Below are 18,768 nucleotides of genomic sequence, written 5' to 3' on the forward strand. Positions count from 1 at the left end.
TAGATCTCGGTCTGAGCCTCCCAACCTAGCGTTCACGTCAAAACAACCACCAAAGGTGCACAAGCTCTATTAACGCCTAAAACGAAGTCAAAAACAGTTGTACAGGGCTTCGTATATATAGCGTAAGCGGTTATAACTTTCTGGAATTTCCGACGCGTTCTGAATGCGCCATTGACAACCGGCATTTGGACAATACTGGGTCATAATTGGCTGTTGGGTCCAGACTGTTGACCAATCAGATATCGCCTTGATGCCGGACCGGCAAGCGTCCCGAATTCTGGGCCAACCTCGAGCCAGCCAGGCTTCTCGGCCGTAGCAGCGCCTAAAGGCGTGCGGTATGGTGGGATCCGCGTGGATTCCTGCCTAACACAATAAGGCGAATGGATATATCCGCGTGGATTCCTGCCTAACACAATAAGGCCCCCGAATGGATAGTGGTGTTATGGCAGAAATCCATTAATGTTATGCTTTCGGTGATGATGTGCTCATCCAGAATCGCTTCTCTCCACTTGTCACTTCTCCGTAAGGAGCGAAGAACTCAATAAGCAGGTTGGAATTGGGCAGACCTCGGATTTTAAAGGACTATCTTCCAACTTCCTTGTCTCCCTTGCACATTGCTGAGCGTTCCGCCCATGGGGTGGATCGCTGGATGTCAAACAGAACAATATTATTGCTGTAATCTCAGAGAAATGTCCTCACCAGTCCAGAACATGATTCAACCCGAAGAATTACCAGACGTCAAGTGAATCGGCATAGGTATCTTATGTGAACACGAAAGCCCAAGGAAATCGAAGAGACAAAGAATGCCCGGAGTACCCTAAGATTATTTAGATTGTTCTGTGCGACTGGTCTTTGGGGGCAGCGGGTGAGCAAACGACCAAGGATCAAAGTAGTCCAACCATCTTCACTAAGGATCAATTTCCGTGTCCAATTTGGCGGTGAACCTGGAATCCCTTACGGCCTCAGTTTTATGGCTCTATAAGTTCTCTCAAGTGCCGCCGAAGAGCTGGTCTGGATTACCTCCCACCCGTTTTGTTCAAAGATGGGACTGAGGTCCGCAGTCGGCACTATTCTGACCTGTTTGTCTGTATCTGGGATAGGGGACTGTCCCGGACAACTAGAGAGAATCGATAATAATATCCATTTCCAGAGGATGAACCCATGTTGAGTACAGTAATAACATGGGTGGCAGGTAGATACTAGTTGTAACAAGGCTGTTGGCGTCACTTCTTCGTCGCCTTATGGTTGCCCCTGGAGCGTTGACTCGAGAGCGACAAGCAGGTCCCGACCTTGTAGGGGTTTCCTTGAGGAATTCTTCACACTTCGGTCAGATGCGAGAACAACGCCACACGTATAAACGGCCCTTAACTTTGGTATTCTTGGATTTCCAAGGTACATTTTACTCGCCTAATCGTATACACTTTCTCAGCATGGAATGCCTCAGAAGTTTGTTAATATAATATGTTCTTTTTGTTCTCAGACTTGCTTGAGGACATAGGCAGAGCTATTCAAAAGCTGTTGCACACAAATTCTATCCTACAAGGGCGCACATGCTCTCCATGACTGCTTAGTTTCGTGTGGACGGGATAGTGAGACAGACACACAGAGGTCTTCAAAATCCTAGTGCTCACGTAGCTACACGTGATCTGGAATATGCATACAAAATCACTCTTGTCCTCTAAGAGAAGGCATGGTTGCTTTTGGATGAACTGACCAAAGTTATCCAGTCCTTTTGCGTGCGCTTTGCACTCACAAGGTGTACGGTCTTGCTCTCGGAGATGCAATCACCGAATACTTTACTTACAATCCAGAGAGACTCGAAGTTGTGGGGCGTCTTATGCATTTTGGAAGTTGTATTGGTTCCGAGGTTGGCGTGAGAAATAAGGTTGATGCATTTATCTGCCTTGATTCGCCTTTGCTTATTTGAGACAGCTAGATGTCTTAAGTGGCGTGTGTATTAGGTTTCACTATAGGCTGCATCATTATATGGCTGTGAGACATGGCCACTGAGAACGGCGGTAGTTAAACATCTTCAGGTCTTCGGCAACCGTTTTGCCAGTACCAAAGCTCGTGTAAGCTGGTACCAGCGAATCCGCAACGAGACAAATAGAAATCGAGCCTCTGGTTATGCAGCAATGCATCACTGTCTGAGACTGATGTTTAGGTGATGATGATTAGATTAGCGTCTAGTGTGGTTATTGAGACTCTAGGATGTACTCGTTGATTTTCCGAGAAGCCGGTTGTGCTCCGCTGGAGCTGTTTTACAGGGAATTGTTGAAACTTAACTCGCAAACCAAGAATGTGTACTTTGTCCCTCGTATTCACACCCCCGAAATACGTACTACTCTCAGTTGATAAGACATCGTTTCGGAATATTTTGCATATGAGGGACTGTGGCCATCATTCTAACAATCTACAGCTAGTATTTTAGGTAGTTTTTGGGCCTGTCACTTTCATTGTCTCAGCCCAAACAGGACAAGTATGTTGGAAATGCTGTCGCCTCACTCACAAACGCAAGTTTTCCGAACCTCACTGCTAATAAGATGTATCCATCTTCAGGCCGCACTGGACACCTGTTGTTTTTTGTGGATTCGCTCAATGCAGAATTCAAGGAATCTAAGACTGCCACATTCATGTTCACGGATTTACCTAGGGCATATGTCGCTACAAGCCTGGGAGACTTTCTACTAGGTAATTGCGTTGTTTACATGGTAACTCAATGTTTCTCAAGGCCCGAATTTCGATTTGTCCAGTGTTTTAGCAACACTATACACGATTACCAACGTGTTATTCCTCCCCGAAGTTGAGATGGCTCAGTGGTTGGGGCGCAAATTTACTGACCGGAAGGTCCATGGTTCGAATCGGACCTCTGCATCTCGACTTCCCCTGTCTGTGCTTGGTTTGTTCTCCTTTCTTTGTCGCATCGGCTTTTCGTGGCGGCGTTTGCTGTATGTTTGCTTTATATGTTCATTACATATGTTTACGTTAGTGGCGTCCCCTATTACCCCCTTTCAGCGCTCACTTTCATACCGCGAGATAAATGAGGCTGGCATTCCGGCAACTCCTTTCGCATTCCACATCCATCTTTCGATTCTTTTCATCTGATTAACCGTCACGGCTGTCGTTCGTTACCACGGGGATTACCCCCTAGATTTTACCTTCCTGGGGTGTTCAAAATTTCACGTTTTCCAACGGTGTCAGCAGTAGCTCGTAATGGCAGAAGCTTGTCGTCCGAAGAAAACTAAACTAAGGGTAAGTTTTCCAAGTTTGAAGAAAATAGCCTTAGGATTCGGATTTGCTTTCTCAGTTGGAGAAGCTGTCGGTTCCTGATCATGACATCCCGTCTATTGAAGATCCCGTCCCGGAAATTAGTCCTGAAGCCAATAAGATTGAAACCCTGATTCCTTCTGAAGAAAACCGAGATTCTTCTGTTGCAGCTGATCCTACTTGTGATCTGGTGGATGAAGTGCCCACAGGGGCTCAGTTATACTTTCCGGTGCTTGATGAATTACAGCCAGCTGAAGAGGAAATGAGGCGGCCCGCAGATACCGCTGTCAGAACCGAGTCTGAGATCAACGTTCGACCTTCCATTTCGTTTGAGAAGTCAGCAGGCGCTGAATGTGAGCTTCCCTTGCCGTTGGATTTGACCCACCTCGCTAACCTCTACATCAATCGATCTCTGGAAAACGTGCCCTGCAAAGAATCGGAGTTTCTAGTGGTATGTTTGATCTGTTTATGCGTTAACTTATTTGGTTTAGGATACACTTTCGGAATCCAGCTGCTTTCTTGATTCACAGAGCGAAAATAACTCCTTTGAAGCCTTCCTTCAAGAGTATATACGCTTTTGGAGCCAGTGGAAATATGCTGTAGATCGTTTCAGCATGGTGTGCTCAGAGGCGAAACAATTGGAGAAGAATCTTTGGACGCTTAAGCACAAAAACTCTTCTGTTAATGTATGTTTCAAACTGTTCCCTATGTTTGGCACTTGTTTATCCTGAGACCCTGTGTAGGCATGAGAACGCATGACAAGTAAAACTCGTGGTTGGTTTGGCTTCCATAACGGGGTTAGTCGCTACCTTACACATCTAATTTGGCCTTCGGTTGATTGTGATTATGATGGCCACCGCCATCTGCTCAGCTTCTCAAACAAGCTGTTTCTCGTCAGCCTCTCCTTAGCTTGGAACGGCATATCTTCCTGTATTTATCGTGTTTACGAAATTTTTTATAACTACGATTTAATGGAATCGTTCTTGCCTTCGTCTTCAAACTACTTTATACATGTTGGAGGACGCTCTCCGTTCATGCATAACGAAGAGTGCTGTACATTTTTAGTAAATTGAGGGCAGCATAAATGTCGACAAACTCTGGGAAATGGAGATGAGTGTCTGCATCCTGAACTTAATCTGAGGGCTGTTGGAGAGTTTCGGTCTATTGAACACAGTTACCCAAATACTAGTCTTTGTAACTAATTAACTGGAAATGATTTTCAGCATAACAAGAAACCTGCGTTGAAATTGAGGATCTTCAGTTCCATTCTTTCGAGATCTCACAATGATGAAATACGTTTCAACATTGTGTAACAAGGAGTTCGCTGAAATTTGGTTGTTCGTCCCCAAGGTTTAATCTGTCTGTTTATATTCATGCTAATACCGATTTTGTTTTTTTCTCGTTCAAAGGGTAAGTGCAAGGATGGTTACAACGTCTCTCTGGAGTACACTTACCAAGAAGCGGAGCTGAACGAAAATAACGCACAAGAATTGTTGGAAACGGAAGACGTCATGCGTTGGATTGTTTTCGAAGAGCTCCCTATTGTGGCCTATAGCCTTGCACGCTTAAGGTGTGTTCCATTGTATTTACGTTGATCCAAAGTATTGGGGTGTTTCTGGCGGAGCACCTGAGGTGCCAATTCTAAATAGCCATTGCTCGTGATAGACAAGTCACTAGGGAGAACCATCAGTCTACTATAAACGTACATCGTACGCGGAGCGTAATTCCTTTCAGAAGGTTTCCCAAAGTTGCTGGTGTATGCAACAACTGTGATTTTTTCGCCCGTTGGATCGCAAGAATGGCTCAACATAAGTGTGCTCGTGTGTGCCAGGTGGCCCAGTGGTTAGAGCGCGAATCTACCGAACGGATGGTCCGTGGTTCGAACCCAATCTCTGCATCTCGACTTCTCTCGTCTAGGCTTGGGTGACCTGGAAGTATCCCAGCCGTCGTGCTTCCTTCTGGCGGCATGGCAGTTAGGCACCGAAAGGGTGCTAAAGGTGAACGATTTTTTTCAAACACATCGTCCTCTACGGATATTTGCGACAGTCACTAAGTACTGCATTTTCCGGTCTGGTTTTTCTTTTCCTTCTTTTGGTCGATTAGTTCACGAGACAGGATTAGTCGGCTCCGGAATTGTTTCGAATGCACGCTACCTGGGCACGGACGGGAACGACCTCAAGGTTGCTCGACTGCTCCTATGGAAGCCTGGGCAACGTGGCAGTATCTCAGCCCCTGTGCTTTTTTCGGATGATATAGCGTCACCATTCTGAGGGTCTTTTTTCCGAGTCAGTCTTCTGCCTGCGTACCAGTTAATCACGTGTCATGTGTTTGCACTTCATTTTGAGTTATATACTGCCCATCTTTACCGACTTTCCACGTAAATTTAGCCGATGTATTACGATATGTATATTACGATGCATTACGATGTATTACAAGAAATGACTGCCGGTTGTCTTGAAACACATTTGTGGATTCCGACTACGAGTCAGGAGTCTTTTTTCCGAGTCAGTCTTCTGCCTGCGTACCAGTTAATCACGTGTCATGTGTTTGCACTTCATTTTGAGTTATATACTGCCCATCTTTACCGACTTTCCACGTAAATTTAGCCGATGTATTACGATATGTATATTACGATGCATTACGATGTATTACAAGAAATGACTGCCGGTTGTCTTGAAACACATTTGTGGATTCCGACTACGATCTCGTCAGGAGTCGGTTCTCCCTACGTTTTCTGGGGCCGCGTAAGTTGCGGATAAACCGCTTGGCAACTCAATGACTAGCAGATTCGAATGTCAGACGAACTTACCAGAATCGTTTTGTAGAGTCTCTTCCAAATGCTCCACCTTCGGGTGTGAACGCATGCTGGGACGTGATTTCCACCTCTTTGCATAGTGCTGGGAATTTTGCCTGTGGCACGACCCAACTAGATGCACCCAAGCACTGGATATCAGACCGAACGGTGGCATTGCTTAAATCTCGTAGAAACATCCCAGCCGGCCCGGAATATAACTTGATGTGATGAATTATCAGACGTCAAGTGAAGGTGAGCGTGAAAGCCAACCACGAAGTGTGGTGGACACAGAAAGCCAAGGAAATGGAAGAGGCCCAGGAAGCCGGTAATGCCCGAAGATTATTTCCACCGAGCCTCTGATCCGGATGACCTCCCGCCCACACTGTCCAAAGATGGGGGTGAAGTTCTCAGTCAGCGCTTGTCTGATCTGTCTGCTTGCATTTGGGAAAAGGAGTCTGTCCCACACAGCTGGGGAGAGTCGGTGATACTGCCCATTTTAAAAAAAAGGGGCTCGTAGTGGGTGTGGCAACCACAGGGGGATCAGCTTCCCCCCGGTCGTAACGAGACTGTTGGCGTCTCCTTGTGGTGACTCGTGAAACACCGACTGGAGAGCAGCAAGCAGGATTCCGGCTTGGTAGGGGTTGTGTTGACCAAATCTTCACACTTCCCCAGGTGCTAGAACAACTCCATGCGTTTAAGCGACCCACACTTCTAGTGTTCCTGGATTTCCAAGGCGCATTTGACTTGGTTGACCGGTCTGTTCTGCTTGACACACTTGCTCACCAAGGTATGCCTCGGAAGTTCGTGAACATAATGACCACTTTGTATTCCCAGACTTTCGGATCTGAGAGTAAACAGCGAGCTCTCCTAAAGCTTCCGTACATAAAGCAGTGTCCGTCAGGGATGCCCACTCTCTCCATTCCTGTTTAACTTTATGATCGATGAAATCACAAGACGAACGCTGGAGGGTCTCCAAAACCCCGATGTTCAAATAGCCTGTGACGAAAACCTTGCCGATCTGGAACATGCAGACGACATCGTTCTCATGTTCGAAGAGGAGAGGGCGCAAGAGTTCTTGGATGAACTGACCAAAGTCATCCTGTCCTTTGGTATGCACTTTGCACCTACAAAGTGTAAGGTCATGCTTCTGGACATGCGGTCACTGAATTCAGAGGAAATCACTCGAAGTTGTGGAGCGTCTTACGTATCTTGGAAGTTGTATTAGTCCCAACTGTAGTGTGACGGATGAGTGCACAACACAAATCTGCAAGGCTCGGGTCGCGTTTGCTGATTTGAGACACCTATGGCGTCAGAGTGGTTTATCCCTGAATCTCAAGGGACGTGTGTATCACGCTACAATGAGGGCTATTCTGTTGTATGGCTGTGAGACTTGGCCTGTTCGGGCTGCGGAACTGAGACATCCTCAGGTGTTCGACAATTGTTGTCTCAGAACCATAGCTCCTGTTTGTTGGTGTCGGCGTATCCGTAATGAGGCAGTTAGAAAGCGAGTTCGTGGTTGTGTAATGGGTACTTTCATTGAAGGTTATGTCCAGCATTAGAAGCTGCGTTGGTTGGGACATGTGTTGCGTATACCTAGCCATTTTTTCCCGAAGAGTGCCGTTTTACGTGCCAAATCCAGAGTGGCGTAAACAGAGGGGTATGAAGGTGATTACGAAACGTTTCGGTGCTGTCGGTCTTACTCGCCTTCCAGGATAGGGACCGCGTGATCCTTACTGCTCCCGGTTGGCTGCCAACGGATGTCAGTAGCGATCTTGTTGTCAGTTTCTATCCAGATTGCCTGAATGAGTGCTTGGAGGTGTAGGCATCTCGGAATGATTGTAGTAAGCCAGCACCAAGTCCCTTCTCCGTCCACATTTATTCTTTTCTTCACAATAAGGCTTTCAAATAAATCATGGAAGCATCGGTATTGAACACTGATGTCATGCTCTCGTTGATGATGATGATGATGATGAGTTCAGAGAGTCTACTATCCAAAATCCTCATACCGATAATTCATGAAGAAACCAACAACATGAACTTCACCGGCATCGGTTGCCATCCCTCTCTTGCAATAATAATAAAACAATCGTTCAGCTTAGCACTCTTTTGGCGCGTAGCTGCCGCGTCACTCGAGGGCTGATTTAATACCACGTTGCTAAAGCCTAGGAAGGAGGACCGAGATACAAAGGTTCATACACGGATCATCCGGTTAGTAAGTTCGAGTCTTAATTATGGAGCTCTCCCGAAATGTATCAACCAGACTCTGAAAGAAACGAATACACTGTATTCTGATAGACGGAACCCACTGACATTATCCGAACTTTTCGCAGCAGTAGTTTTCCTGTCCTGCCTACTAAAGGGTTACTCTCCTGTTTTTTCCCGCAATCGGTCAAAAAAGACTATTTTCGGAAGGCTTGCCCATGTGCAGTAACACGTCTTCACCTCTGTAACTTGATATTGTCTGGACTGAGTAGAGTAAGTCCATCTGCTGACCAGACTGCTTTTCACGACCTGGTGTTAGGGTTCAACTCGCCAGTCACCATATGGAATCTAAGGACTTTGGCCACCAGCACCGCTGAATGCTGCGGATCAATATAAACGGGTACCTGGAAAGGCTAGAAGCTGGGTTTTGATAACTTTTTAATTTTATGTGCATTCGATAGGGTGCCATGTAATTGGCGAATGCGGTCAACCCTTCATCAGCGTGCTCACACATATTCGGAAACCGTTATCAATAAATTTGGAGGCAGTTGTCGAAATAGACGAAACATTTGGATGATTCCGCTTGGACTAGCGTCCAGAGGATACTTTCTGGGTCCTGAGGTCCTCGCCAAGTCCTGCGATTTTTACCAATACATGAAGGAGAACCCTATTCGTCACCGAATCACCGGATGATCGTGAGCGGATCACAAACTACTCAATCGCCATCATCTATCAATTAACCAGTGAGCGACACTAAAGTCTTGCTGAGAGCCATCCGAAGTTCCTCAGTTTTTTCGGCGAACCTGGAGGGTCTTCAAAACCTCGGTGTTCAACTCGTTGCTGGTGAGAGCCTTATCGATTTTGAGTAGGTAAACGACATCGTCCTCATCTTTGAAGACAAGAGCCAAGTATGAGCTCAGTTGCATAAAGTGATCACCACCATACTATTTTTCAGCACGCGCCGTGCACCTTTAACATGCAAATTCATTCCTCAGAATGTACAATCCGTGAACGTACCCTCTACACTTCAAGGAGAATTGTTGGAGGTTTTGGAGAATTTTGCATACCTCAGTAGTTGTATGGACTCTGACGAGTGTCTGATGAATTAAATGCGTGACTCAAATGCACGAATCCCGAGTGCGTCAGTTGTGGCGTCAAAAATGCACATCACTGTGTCCAAGGTTCACGTGTACCAGGCTACAGTTGGGGCTGCGTTGTTGTGTGGTTGCGAGATATGGCCTCTGCGGCTAGATGGTGTGGGGCGTCTGCATGTTTTCAAACACCCATCCCTCAAAAGCGTCAGATGGCGTCAACTTAACGAGGTAATTAGAAAGCGGGAATTTGATTGTATAGCAAGTACTTCGGATGCTTAAAATACCCAACACCATCAACCGCGATGGTTTGGTCATGTGCTACACACATCGAAACATCGTCTATCGAGACAACTCTTGTCAGAATTGTGCAAACTGTGAGATAGGCAACATAGGACTTGGCAGAACGGCGTGAAATAGCTTACGAAGAGTTTAGGTATTGGTGCGATCCGCGTTTTAGGATCCATGACTCGCCCCATTTGCTTAAATGTAGACTGCAAGAAATGGTGGCTAATCCGTGTCAGTGGCGTTTGTCCTAATTGAGCGCTTGTTACTTTGTTAACACCGTAGAATAGTTGCGATGCGCTATAACCAGATCCGTACCTCGACCACTCTTTCTACGCTTTAAAGCCTCAAGTATAATGAAAAGCATTTTTTAGTAGTACGGTGGTAAACACTGGCGTTGCTCTCCGTGACGTTGATGATGATTTGCCTCGTTTTATAACCCGGCGCATTGCGGCAATGATGACAAACCTTATGGTTCCGATTTTTGGGATAATATGCTCACAAATAAGTAAGTGGCCGGCTTAGGGACTGGTGAACTCGCTCTAAATGCAATAGTGGAAATCACTTGACGGATAAGTGCCGACAAACTGATTTTGAAATGGTCGAAACGGAATCGGCGAGGTGTATAACGACACAAATTCCAAGGTCATCGGAAAGGCACGCCTGTATGTGAAAAAAATCTGTGGATGAATGTTAGCATTCCTAAGGATTTTCTGGTGTTCATTACCATTAAACGTAATAATTTCGCCCGTAATTTAGACTCCCTTACTGCTCTTTGGAAATGCGCCTCCGTCCTCTGTGTGGAACTAGGTTTTTGGCCAGGAGAAGTCAGCATGTGCGTCGTAGATAGTACAACTCTCCTAACACCGCCAGCTATATCGGTTCCAGTAACACAGCGTCGAATGTGTATCGAGCTGAATCATCCGAGGATGTTGGGTATCACTGCATCGGTTCATGAACTGACGAATGGGGTTGGTCAAAGTAATGAAGAAATCAGACGAATTACGACTTTGTGCTGTCCCTCAACAGTCGAATTTGGTACCTCATAGTAAATGCTATTGACATCTTGCCCTAGATGCTGTACCCCCAAACTTGTGTTAGATAGATTTATTCACTTAGTTCGCTCTATCACCCGACCCCTAGCAAATCGTTGATAATTCAAGCTTCTTTTTTTCGTCCGATTCAAGTTAATTTAGGTGGCTATGCCTTTCGTTCGGGTTGTAGGAATCCAATGAGATGACATCACATTCTTTCTGGGCGTGATTTGGGACAAATAGGCACCCTACCCTCGTTTTTATTGCGCACTTTGCCGCGTTAAAACTGCACAGCTCATGTCGGGCTTCGCTCTTCTTGGGACTCAAGTAGGCTTAGTCCCCGGATTTTCATCAACCGTACTTGAACAGGTGTGCGCATTTGGTGAACTACGCTCATTTTCAAATTAAGACAGCGTCAACAGCTTGACAACAACTGCGTCTACCTCAAGAAGGGGGAGACTGGTCGCAGACTGTCGAAGTCTTCACCGATCTTACTTAAATAGTGCATACTGCGATATCTCAAACAGCATACCAACTGAAATATGAACAGCTTTTGTGCAGCACACTCAGTTAAGAATATTACAAGTGAGTGATTCAACTGGGATCCAGCTGAATCTCGCAAATGGATTTATTTCGCGAATGCGTTATCTTGCTGAGACCAATTCACGGGAAGAAGGCGTTTTTTTTGGATTTCCAACGGTTCTTCATGCTTGAAGGAGTTAATCCATACTGAAAATGTTAAAGACATTGGTGTACGTTTTTGCGTATCAATTATCTCAAACGCGACATCAGTGAATATGCGATGAAAATATTACTTCCTCTCGGTAATATCACGCGTATGTCACTACTTTAGGTTAGGGCGCTAATATTCCGTTGAGGCCAGACCAGTGTTGTCTCCCATTATCCAATCGCTAGAGTGCACTAATGTTTTCTGTGGATTTTCGTATTCTACGTGGTACTGCTTGTTGTAGAAAAGTACAGCTCGTTTGCACTATTCACTCCTGCATAATTATCGCTTCAATCATTTACGAGTACAGTATGACCCCTATCGAATGAACCCCATATATTAGGCAGCAGAATTGTCTCTGCCTCATATCGACGGTGGTCAACTATATCGGTCCTTAAAAAGTGAAACAGAATGACAAATCTTACGCCCCGATGCCTTCCCGCGGAAGAGGACCGAACACCGATATCCCCATAGCAGCTTTCCGCTCAGGAACGATCGATTTCGACCAGTCCCGTCAGCGTTCGCCATAAGGCTACTCGATTTAACTAAGTAGTGATGAGTCGATAACTCTTTAACCATCTTCACCGTCGACTTAAATACAGCTTCTCTACCCCCCCACTTCCGATACGTCCCTTTCAGAAATCGAATCAATGAATTCATTCTCGACGCACTGACTCAGAGTTCCAACTATCTTGGTCTCTCAGGTTCAGAACCAACGCAGCGTAAGTCTCCATTGATGTGTTACGTTGTTTATCACTATTCATCTACACGGAAATATTTGTGTGGGATTTCGTCCTGTAAGTGAAGCCAACCTATGCTGAAAAGCCGAGAAGCACTGTACAGCTGTTTCATCCTTATTGGGAATCATCAGCAGTGCGCATCTTACGAAACTCCGAAGAGTCTCGAACCCGCGACCTCCTGGCTAGTAGTTTGAACACTTTACCGTTCGGCCACGAATGGCTGATCAGCAGTGTGATTAACTCGCACTTAGACAGGATATAGCGCCGCTCATCCTTCAATCACGGGATCCACATCACGCGGTCACACGTGTTGACTGGCTCCTCGAGCAACGACTTCTCAGATAGAAGTTTCACTCATCGGGTGAAGTGTATTCTTCCACTGAGCTACTTATATATTGTTGGTACTGTGAGCAGGTTTGGGATTTTGGATTTTTGTGGGATTTCGTCCTGTAAGTGAAGCCAACCTATGCTGAAAAGCCGAGAAGCACTGTACAGCTGTTTCATCCTTATTGGGAATCATCAGCAGTGCGCATCTCACTGTACAGTGCTTCTCGGCTTTTCAGTATAGATTGGCTTCACTTACAGGACGAAATCCCACAAAAATCCAAAATCTCCTCACACTACCAACAGGAAATACTTGTCTTGCACATTCATGGCCGCATGAGGCTCTCTGTGAACAATATTTCTCCATTACTCTCATGCCTGCAAACTCCCACCTTTCTTAATTTTATGATTGTTGTACAATGTATTTATAGGTGTTCATTTTACCACGAGCAGTGCGATCTAGCTTGAACTACTTAACACAGTCCCACCCATGAGCTGAGTGGACGTCCTGATTTCCACTCTTTCGTGGTTTCAAATAGGCAAATAACTTGCTTGTATGCCAGCAGCCATTCGATTAAACCGTTAAGTTCAGTGGGAGATCTCTGTTGCTTGCTTGCTGCTGGTTCCGTGCTACAGTCATTCTCTAGACTTTTCTCTACATCAAATGAGTTCTAGGCAAACATCCATATTATGCGATCCCCTTGCAATAGTTCAAAACGACTTCATTTAATACCTTTTCTAGTTCTACCCTCCGTGACCTCCGAACATGAAGCGCAGCTCCGCCGGTTGCGTTCCATTTGCAACGTCCTTTTTGCCAAACTCCGCCAGCAGTATTCTGCCGCATCACAAGGCGCTGCTCTTGATCCCGCTTTTACAAAGCAGCTGAGGAATTGGATTTCACTCACGGTATGTTTACTATATCCTTTCTTCCCACTTCCACCTTAGAATGCCTTTCTGTCGTTGTTCCATTCTGATGTGGTGTACTGCTTCAAGCATAGTTACTTAAATTGGTTACTGCACTGTTCAGTAGCCTTTATTCTGTCGCATTCTAGAGACAACTTGCATGCGAATCCCTATGCATATGTTTTTCGGCTTATGCGTCTGTTATCCGCTTTCATCTTTCTTTTAGGCTGGTACAATGATACGCGTTTGCCGTGCGGAGGACCATTTGTTTATTCTGATGCACCTATTACGCCTTCACTCGAAACAACTTCGACACTTGCTTGGGTTGTTGAATCCTCCTGACGCGGCAGCTGTTTGGAAGAGGTCTCCCTCTGTTGTGGAGTTCCTACATCAACCTGAAGTGGAGCTGTCACTAACACTATTCGCAGTCTGCCTGCGACCAGTACGGTATGCATTCACCAACCGCTTTACTTCTATGAATGTGATGTTATACGCTATCGCTTTGTAACTTGTGTCATCAGATGGGAAGTAGGCTGTACCTAGACATAACCTACCGACTCTTCTGAAGTTGTCCGGTTGGTCATCGTCAAGCATCGGCGTTTCCCCATGCAGCACGTTTTTTCGCAGAACACAAAAAGTAAGATTCTCCTGGGGGAAAACACAGACTGTCGAATTTTCGGAGGAACTCGCGAGAATCACCACGTGTTCACCGTTTTGTTGGTCGCTTTCGATCGTATTGCACTGCGCCAACCAACTGATGTGAAGACTGATGTGACTCAGACAGCTCTAACCACACCAACTTGCAACTGTCATTCATCATTCCGGAATGCATCGGCGTGATTTCTTCTGGCTTGAATGTGTCGTAGCATACCACTGAAACAAATGTGTCATCTTCGGTATGGCTTTACAATAGAAATTCGTGGACATAATATCCAACCAAACGGGCGTTGTTAAACAAGTACAGCTACTCTGTAGTGAGAGTACTCCACACACGATGGCACATAACTGAACGTTTATCCATGCAAATGGTGCACGCTAGGTTTTGACGTACACTAGGTATGACCAAATAGTCAGTTTTGGAACATCAGGTCAAACATGGTGCTTAACTGGGAGAACAGAAGTACTACCAGTTTGGAACGGTAGGTTTCGTACCAGCTGATGTCAACCACGACCCGGTCTGCTACGGCTATCCGAGGATTTAGTCAGATGCCATAATAGCTTCACTATTGTTTCGTTATGCCCATCCGAATGGAGTGTGAACCCTATTGATGCGATGCGTTAACAACTTAGTCCACTCTGAGCAGTGAAAAGCCGACTGAGATGATACTGACCGTTCTCGAGTTCTCTTGGCGCTACTTCTAATGAAGTATGACTTCACTTATTTGACGCATTCTTCACTTTGCTAGTAATGGTTTCTCGTACGTACCAAAGTGCACTTTTCGGATCATAGTCTTCGTTCTATCTCCGTTAGAAAACTTCTTTTCCAATACAGTCTTATAGTTGTGCATGGCAGCGCAAGTTATATGTTTTTCATTTTGAAAGTACGGCTGAGTTCGCTCTTTTGGAGTCGGTCGTCGGTTGATGAGGTGCGTAAAGTGTTTTTTTAGCAGAGGAGAATGTGGTTCTGTGTTTAGAGCGCGACATTTACCGACCGAAACGTCCGTGGTTCGAACCCGACCTGTGCATCTCGACTTTTCCTGTCTAGGCTTGGGCAACCACGCAGTATCCTAGCCTTCATGCTTCCTCCGGTTGGCACGGCAGTTAGGTACCGGAAGGGTGCTACAGCTAAACGACGAAAGTGTTTTTAGTCAATGAACGAACATCGTTGGTGAGAAATTAAGAAGCGCTATACAGTAAGCAACAAGCCAACTCGTTTTCGCCCAAGTCATCGGAAGCAGAAGGCGCGCAGTATACGAACGACGTCGAAACTAAATATTGAGCGGGGAAAACGACGAATGCCTGTAAGGGAACGACAAATCGCCTCTCCTTGGTTGAGCAACTTTATCTTTATGTTCATAATAATTTGTTTAAAAACAAGTCTGTAATGAGAACAGAAAGAAAGCGAGAAGGAAAGAGGGACCGGCGCTAGCCTTGCGCAAATATCCGAAATGCTTATACTCAAACAATCTGGAAAGAACTTGACAGCTTGAACGTGACTGGCATTGCTTCTCAGCCACCTCGTTAAGACTCCCTGGGCGAACACGGGTAGTGTCACATGGATTCCATCTTGGAAGGTGGGTCAGATCAACTGCACAGAAAGGTTTCGTAGTCTTCGTCGCTTTCTGCCAATTCGTATCCTCTCGCCTGCTGACTTGTGCCAGTCTGAGTTCGGGACGAAAATTAACGGTGTTCTTTGTAGATAAAAACGCACAATCGAGCAACGGCGCCACTATGAGTAATCTTGATCGCGATTTCTAGCCGCGTGAGTGTCCACTACTTGGTGGTACTGTCAGCATCAACTGCACATGTACATATCACAGTTTCGCATGTGTTCCTTTCATCTCGCTCACTTTCGATCATTGTGACAACTTTCAGTTCGAACTTTGCCGTGGAACAAAGCTGAATCATGATCGATGCGGAGGAGTGCACTGGACACTGCTGTAATGGCTGATTTAGGGTATCTCCTGTTATCTGCATTTTAATTTTATGACTTTCAAATGAGAATGAGCTTTTCTGTACATCTTTCGTGACAGAATAGTTTATTGCCTTCAAAATGCATTTTCTCTCTCAGAGAGCGTGGGAAGTTTGTCACTGTTGTGTGTTCGGAAGCCAATGGCCCACAATCCATTGGATCCGGCGCTTCTTCCGCTACAATGGAACTGCCATGGGTGGTCGTTGACTCTGCAGGAGAGAGTGATCTAGAGGACAACTGTTTACAAGTTCCTCGGCGCTCTGCCGAGTCTTGTGAACCTCACACACCACCATCATCTACTGGATCCCCCTCTTCACCCGAACCTTCACGTTTTGTCAGCCCACGTGATTTGGACCGTTTGCTGAAACAACTTAATTTCGGAAAGCTTATTCAACTTATTGCCTACGATGGTGGCTCTGTACCTGGGCGCGATACGACAATCGAGGAGTCAGGTTTATTGACTTTGCTAGCATTTGCTAATCGACTGCTTGGCCTTATTGAGTCGTGTGGAGATATATACTCGAATCATGTCGACACTCCCCGGCCACAGACTCATCTCGGTGCTTGGCGTGTATTAGCCAAGCGTTTAGCCCGTTTAATCTGGTGAGTTACTGTTCCATTATAGACAACACACTCGCGTTACGGATCAAACTCCTAGTGTATGCAAGTTGTCTGAGCCTCTTCAGGTCCCCTCATTGTTTGCATCCGCCATTAGCTCTCTTCTATTTCGAACTAACTCATTGTGTTGAGTGGATTTCGACTTATTTTCGTAAGAAACAGCCGAATGGTTGTTCAGGTGTGGTCAGTGTGTTTTGTCTAAAGTACTTTATCTAAAATCCCGTTACTCAGCAGCTGACAGGAGCTCGTTTCCTATTGCAACGATGTCACCAACATAGTAAAGGTCTTGAACCCCACCTCTAGATAAAGGTTCAGTACCATCGTCATTTAATCTAGGCAACAGAATCCGTCGTCTGTCACAAAACTAAACGAGGCAGAATATTTGGGACGTACCTAGTGGTGATGATTCGAAAAATTGCTTGGAACGTTCACTGTATATCTGGATTCCAACACATCTGCTGCTAGGATGTTGGCGCTTTGTAAGCTAACGTCATGTAAAAGTAAGATCGATACAGCCTCGTCAGCATACGCTCCACTGATCCAGAGTGCCGTGACCTGTCCTTTAATGATGATTGTTGCTAATGTCTTAGACGCTATTCAGTTGATGCTTATCCAATGATTTGTACACTCTGATCAGCATCGTTTCTCGTAACTTAGCATCGTTTTGAGCACTGAGCAGAAAGCACCTACTACTTCCAGTGTCTAAACATTACAGAACAAATCCAAAGGGAGCCCATCTTGTAGGTAGCTTATCATTCTTAATGAATGCGAATGAACCGCCTATCTCATTTGTTGCTGGCGGACTTAATGACCAGACTCTATGGTTTGAACCATTGGGTTTGAGATGGGAGGCTGGTTACCGTGATCTGTCGGGGACCGATACGTCGGCCTGTTTGTTATTGGCACGCAATCCTTTCCAAAAACTATTTCAACATATGTGCATATAATAGGTGGCGAGATGGCTCACTTGTTAGAGGGCGGATTTACTGCCCGGAAGGTCGGTGACTCAAACTCAACATCTGCCTCTCGACTTTCCCTGTCTAGGCTTGGGCAACCTGACAGTATCCCAGCCTCGCACTTCTTTCTGGCGGCATGGCAGTTAGGCACCGAAATGGTGCTACAACTGAGCGAATTTTTTTACATATGCTACTGACCGCTTAAGCGACTCTCTTCAGTCATCCTTGAAATTTTCACCCCATCCACTTTTGATCTTGACCAATATTCTGTATCCACCTGAGATCATTTGGCAACTGATGTTCGATATTCATACGAAGTTTGTCGAGATCCTTATCTGCATGTATAGTTCGTTGAATCCATAACTGATTTGTGGGCTGAGCTGTTATCCATATCTGGGTCTGTCGCTTAGCTACCCAACAGATTATCATCTTGGATGCCGTTTCAGACTCCCCTGATTGTTACTGGTGCAGCCTCTGATTGGTTCTTTAGCAGCTTTCGTCAGGTGACTCTTGTTTGCTTGCAGTGTCTCTACTGTTTATCTGCACTGCTGACCAAAACAAATGGATTTTGCCTTGGTTTGCGTGGACCTTCAATTGTGCCGTGTCAGGTACTGACTTGATTGGTCGGTGGGTTTTGGACCGGATCCGGATTTCTTCGACGATCGCATTGCGTTGTAACTTATAAGATCTGTGTCGCCTCCCACCCCATACGACCACGCACGCTTAAGTCTCTAGCTGAGGTGATCATATCCGATCTTGAGGCGTTCTTAATATCTTTTAAATATCCATGGAATTCGTTTCCTGTTGAACTAAAGACGCGGTCATTTTGTGCCTACACAGAAGTGAAGCTCTTAAGTTCTCCATGTGTGCCCTCTCTGAAAGAACATTGCCAGATATTTCTTTCAGTAGGGAAGCTGTTCTCATACCTACAGTGCCTGAGATTGATGCAGTTCGGTCCCCGGAGAAGCGTAATTGAGAAGTCATTTGAAGTCAACGATAATACCCTACAGATGTTTTGAGGTGGATCTATATAGCCACACACTCCAAAAAAGCAGACAGACAAGGTCATCGGAGTGGAAACTAGCGTGGCTTGTTGTCCGTTATATCTGAGGATGAGTACGCTTAGTACCACCGGTTCGATTGGGGTCTCCGGTCGAAGGAACTCTTTGTGGATTTGCTGAAAAAGACCTCTATA

The 18,768-nt window shown here is 45.7% G+C and overlaps 1 protein-coding gene across 1 annotated transcript in view; it reads left to right on the forward strand.

The window, feature by feature from the left end:
• Positions 1-1,241: 1,241 nt before the first annotated feature.
• T265_05808 (hypothetical protein) overlaps positions 1,242-18,768 on the forward strand; it is a gene marked incomplete at both ends in the record, with an annotated part of 57,647 nt that continues 40,120 nt past the window's right edge. Inside the window, 11 exons of the mRNA XM_009170915.1 lie at positions 1,242-1,351; positions 1,720-1,885; positions 1,974-2,072; positions 2,804-2,899; positions 3,308-3,718; positions 3,759-3,953; positions 4,677-4,837; positions 12,040-12,122; positions 13,207-13,370; positions 13,594-13,814; positions 16,099-16,602. Coding sequence (XP_009169179.1) covers positions 1,242-1,351; positions 1,720-1,885; positions 1,974-2,072; positions 2,804-2,899; positions 3,308-3,718; positions 3,759-3,953; positions 4,677-4,837; positions 12,040-12,122; positions 13,207-13,370; positions 13,594-13,814; positions 16,099-16,602 — 2,210 coding nt within the window. The remainder of the gene's footprint in view (positions 1,352-1,719; positions 1,886-1,973; positions 2,073-2,803; positions 2,900-3,307; positions 3,719-3,758; positions 3,954-4,676; positions 4,838-12,039; positions 12,123-13,206; positions 13,371-13,593; positions 13,815-16,098; positions 16,603-18,768) is intronic.

The sequence above is a fragment of the Opisthorchis viverrini genome (assembly GCF_000715545.1).
Source record: "Opisthorchis viverrini unplaced genomic scaffold opera_v5_112, whole genome shotgun sequence".
Taxonomy (NCBI): domain Eukaryota; kingdom Metazoa; phylum Platyhelminthes; class Trematoda; order Opisthorchiida; family Opisthorchiidae; genus Opisthorchis; species Opisthorchis viverrini.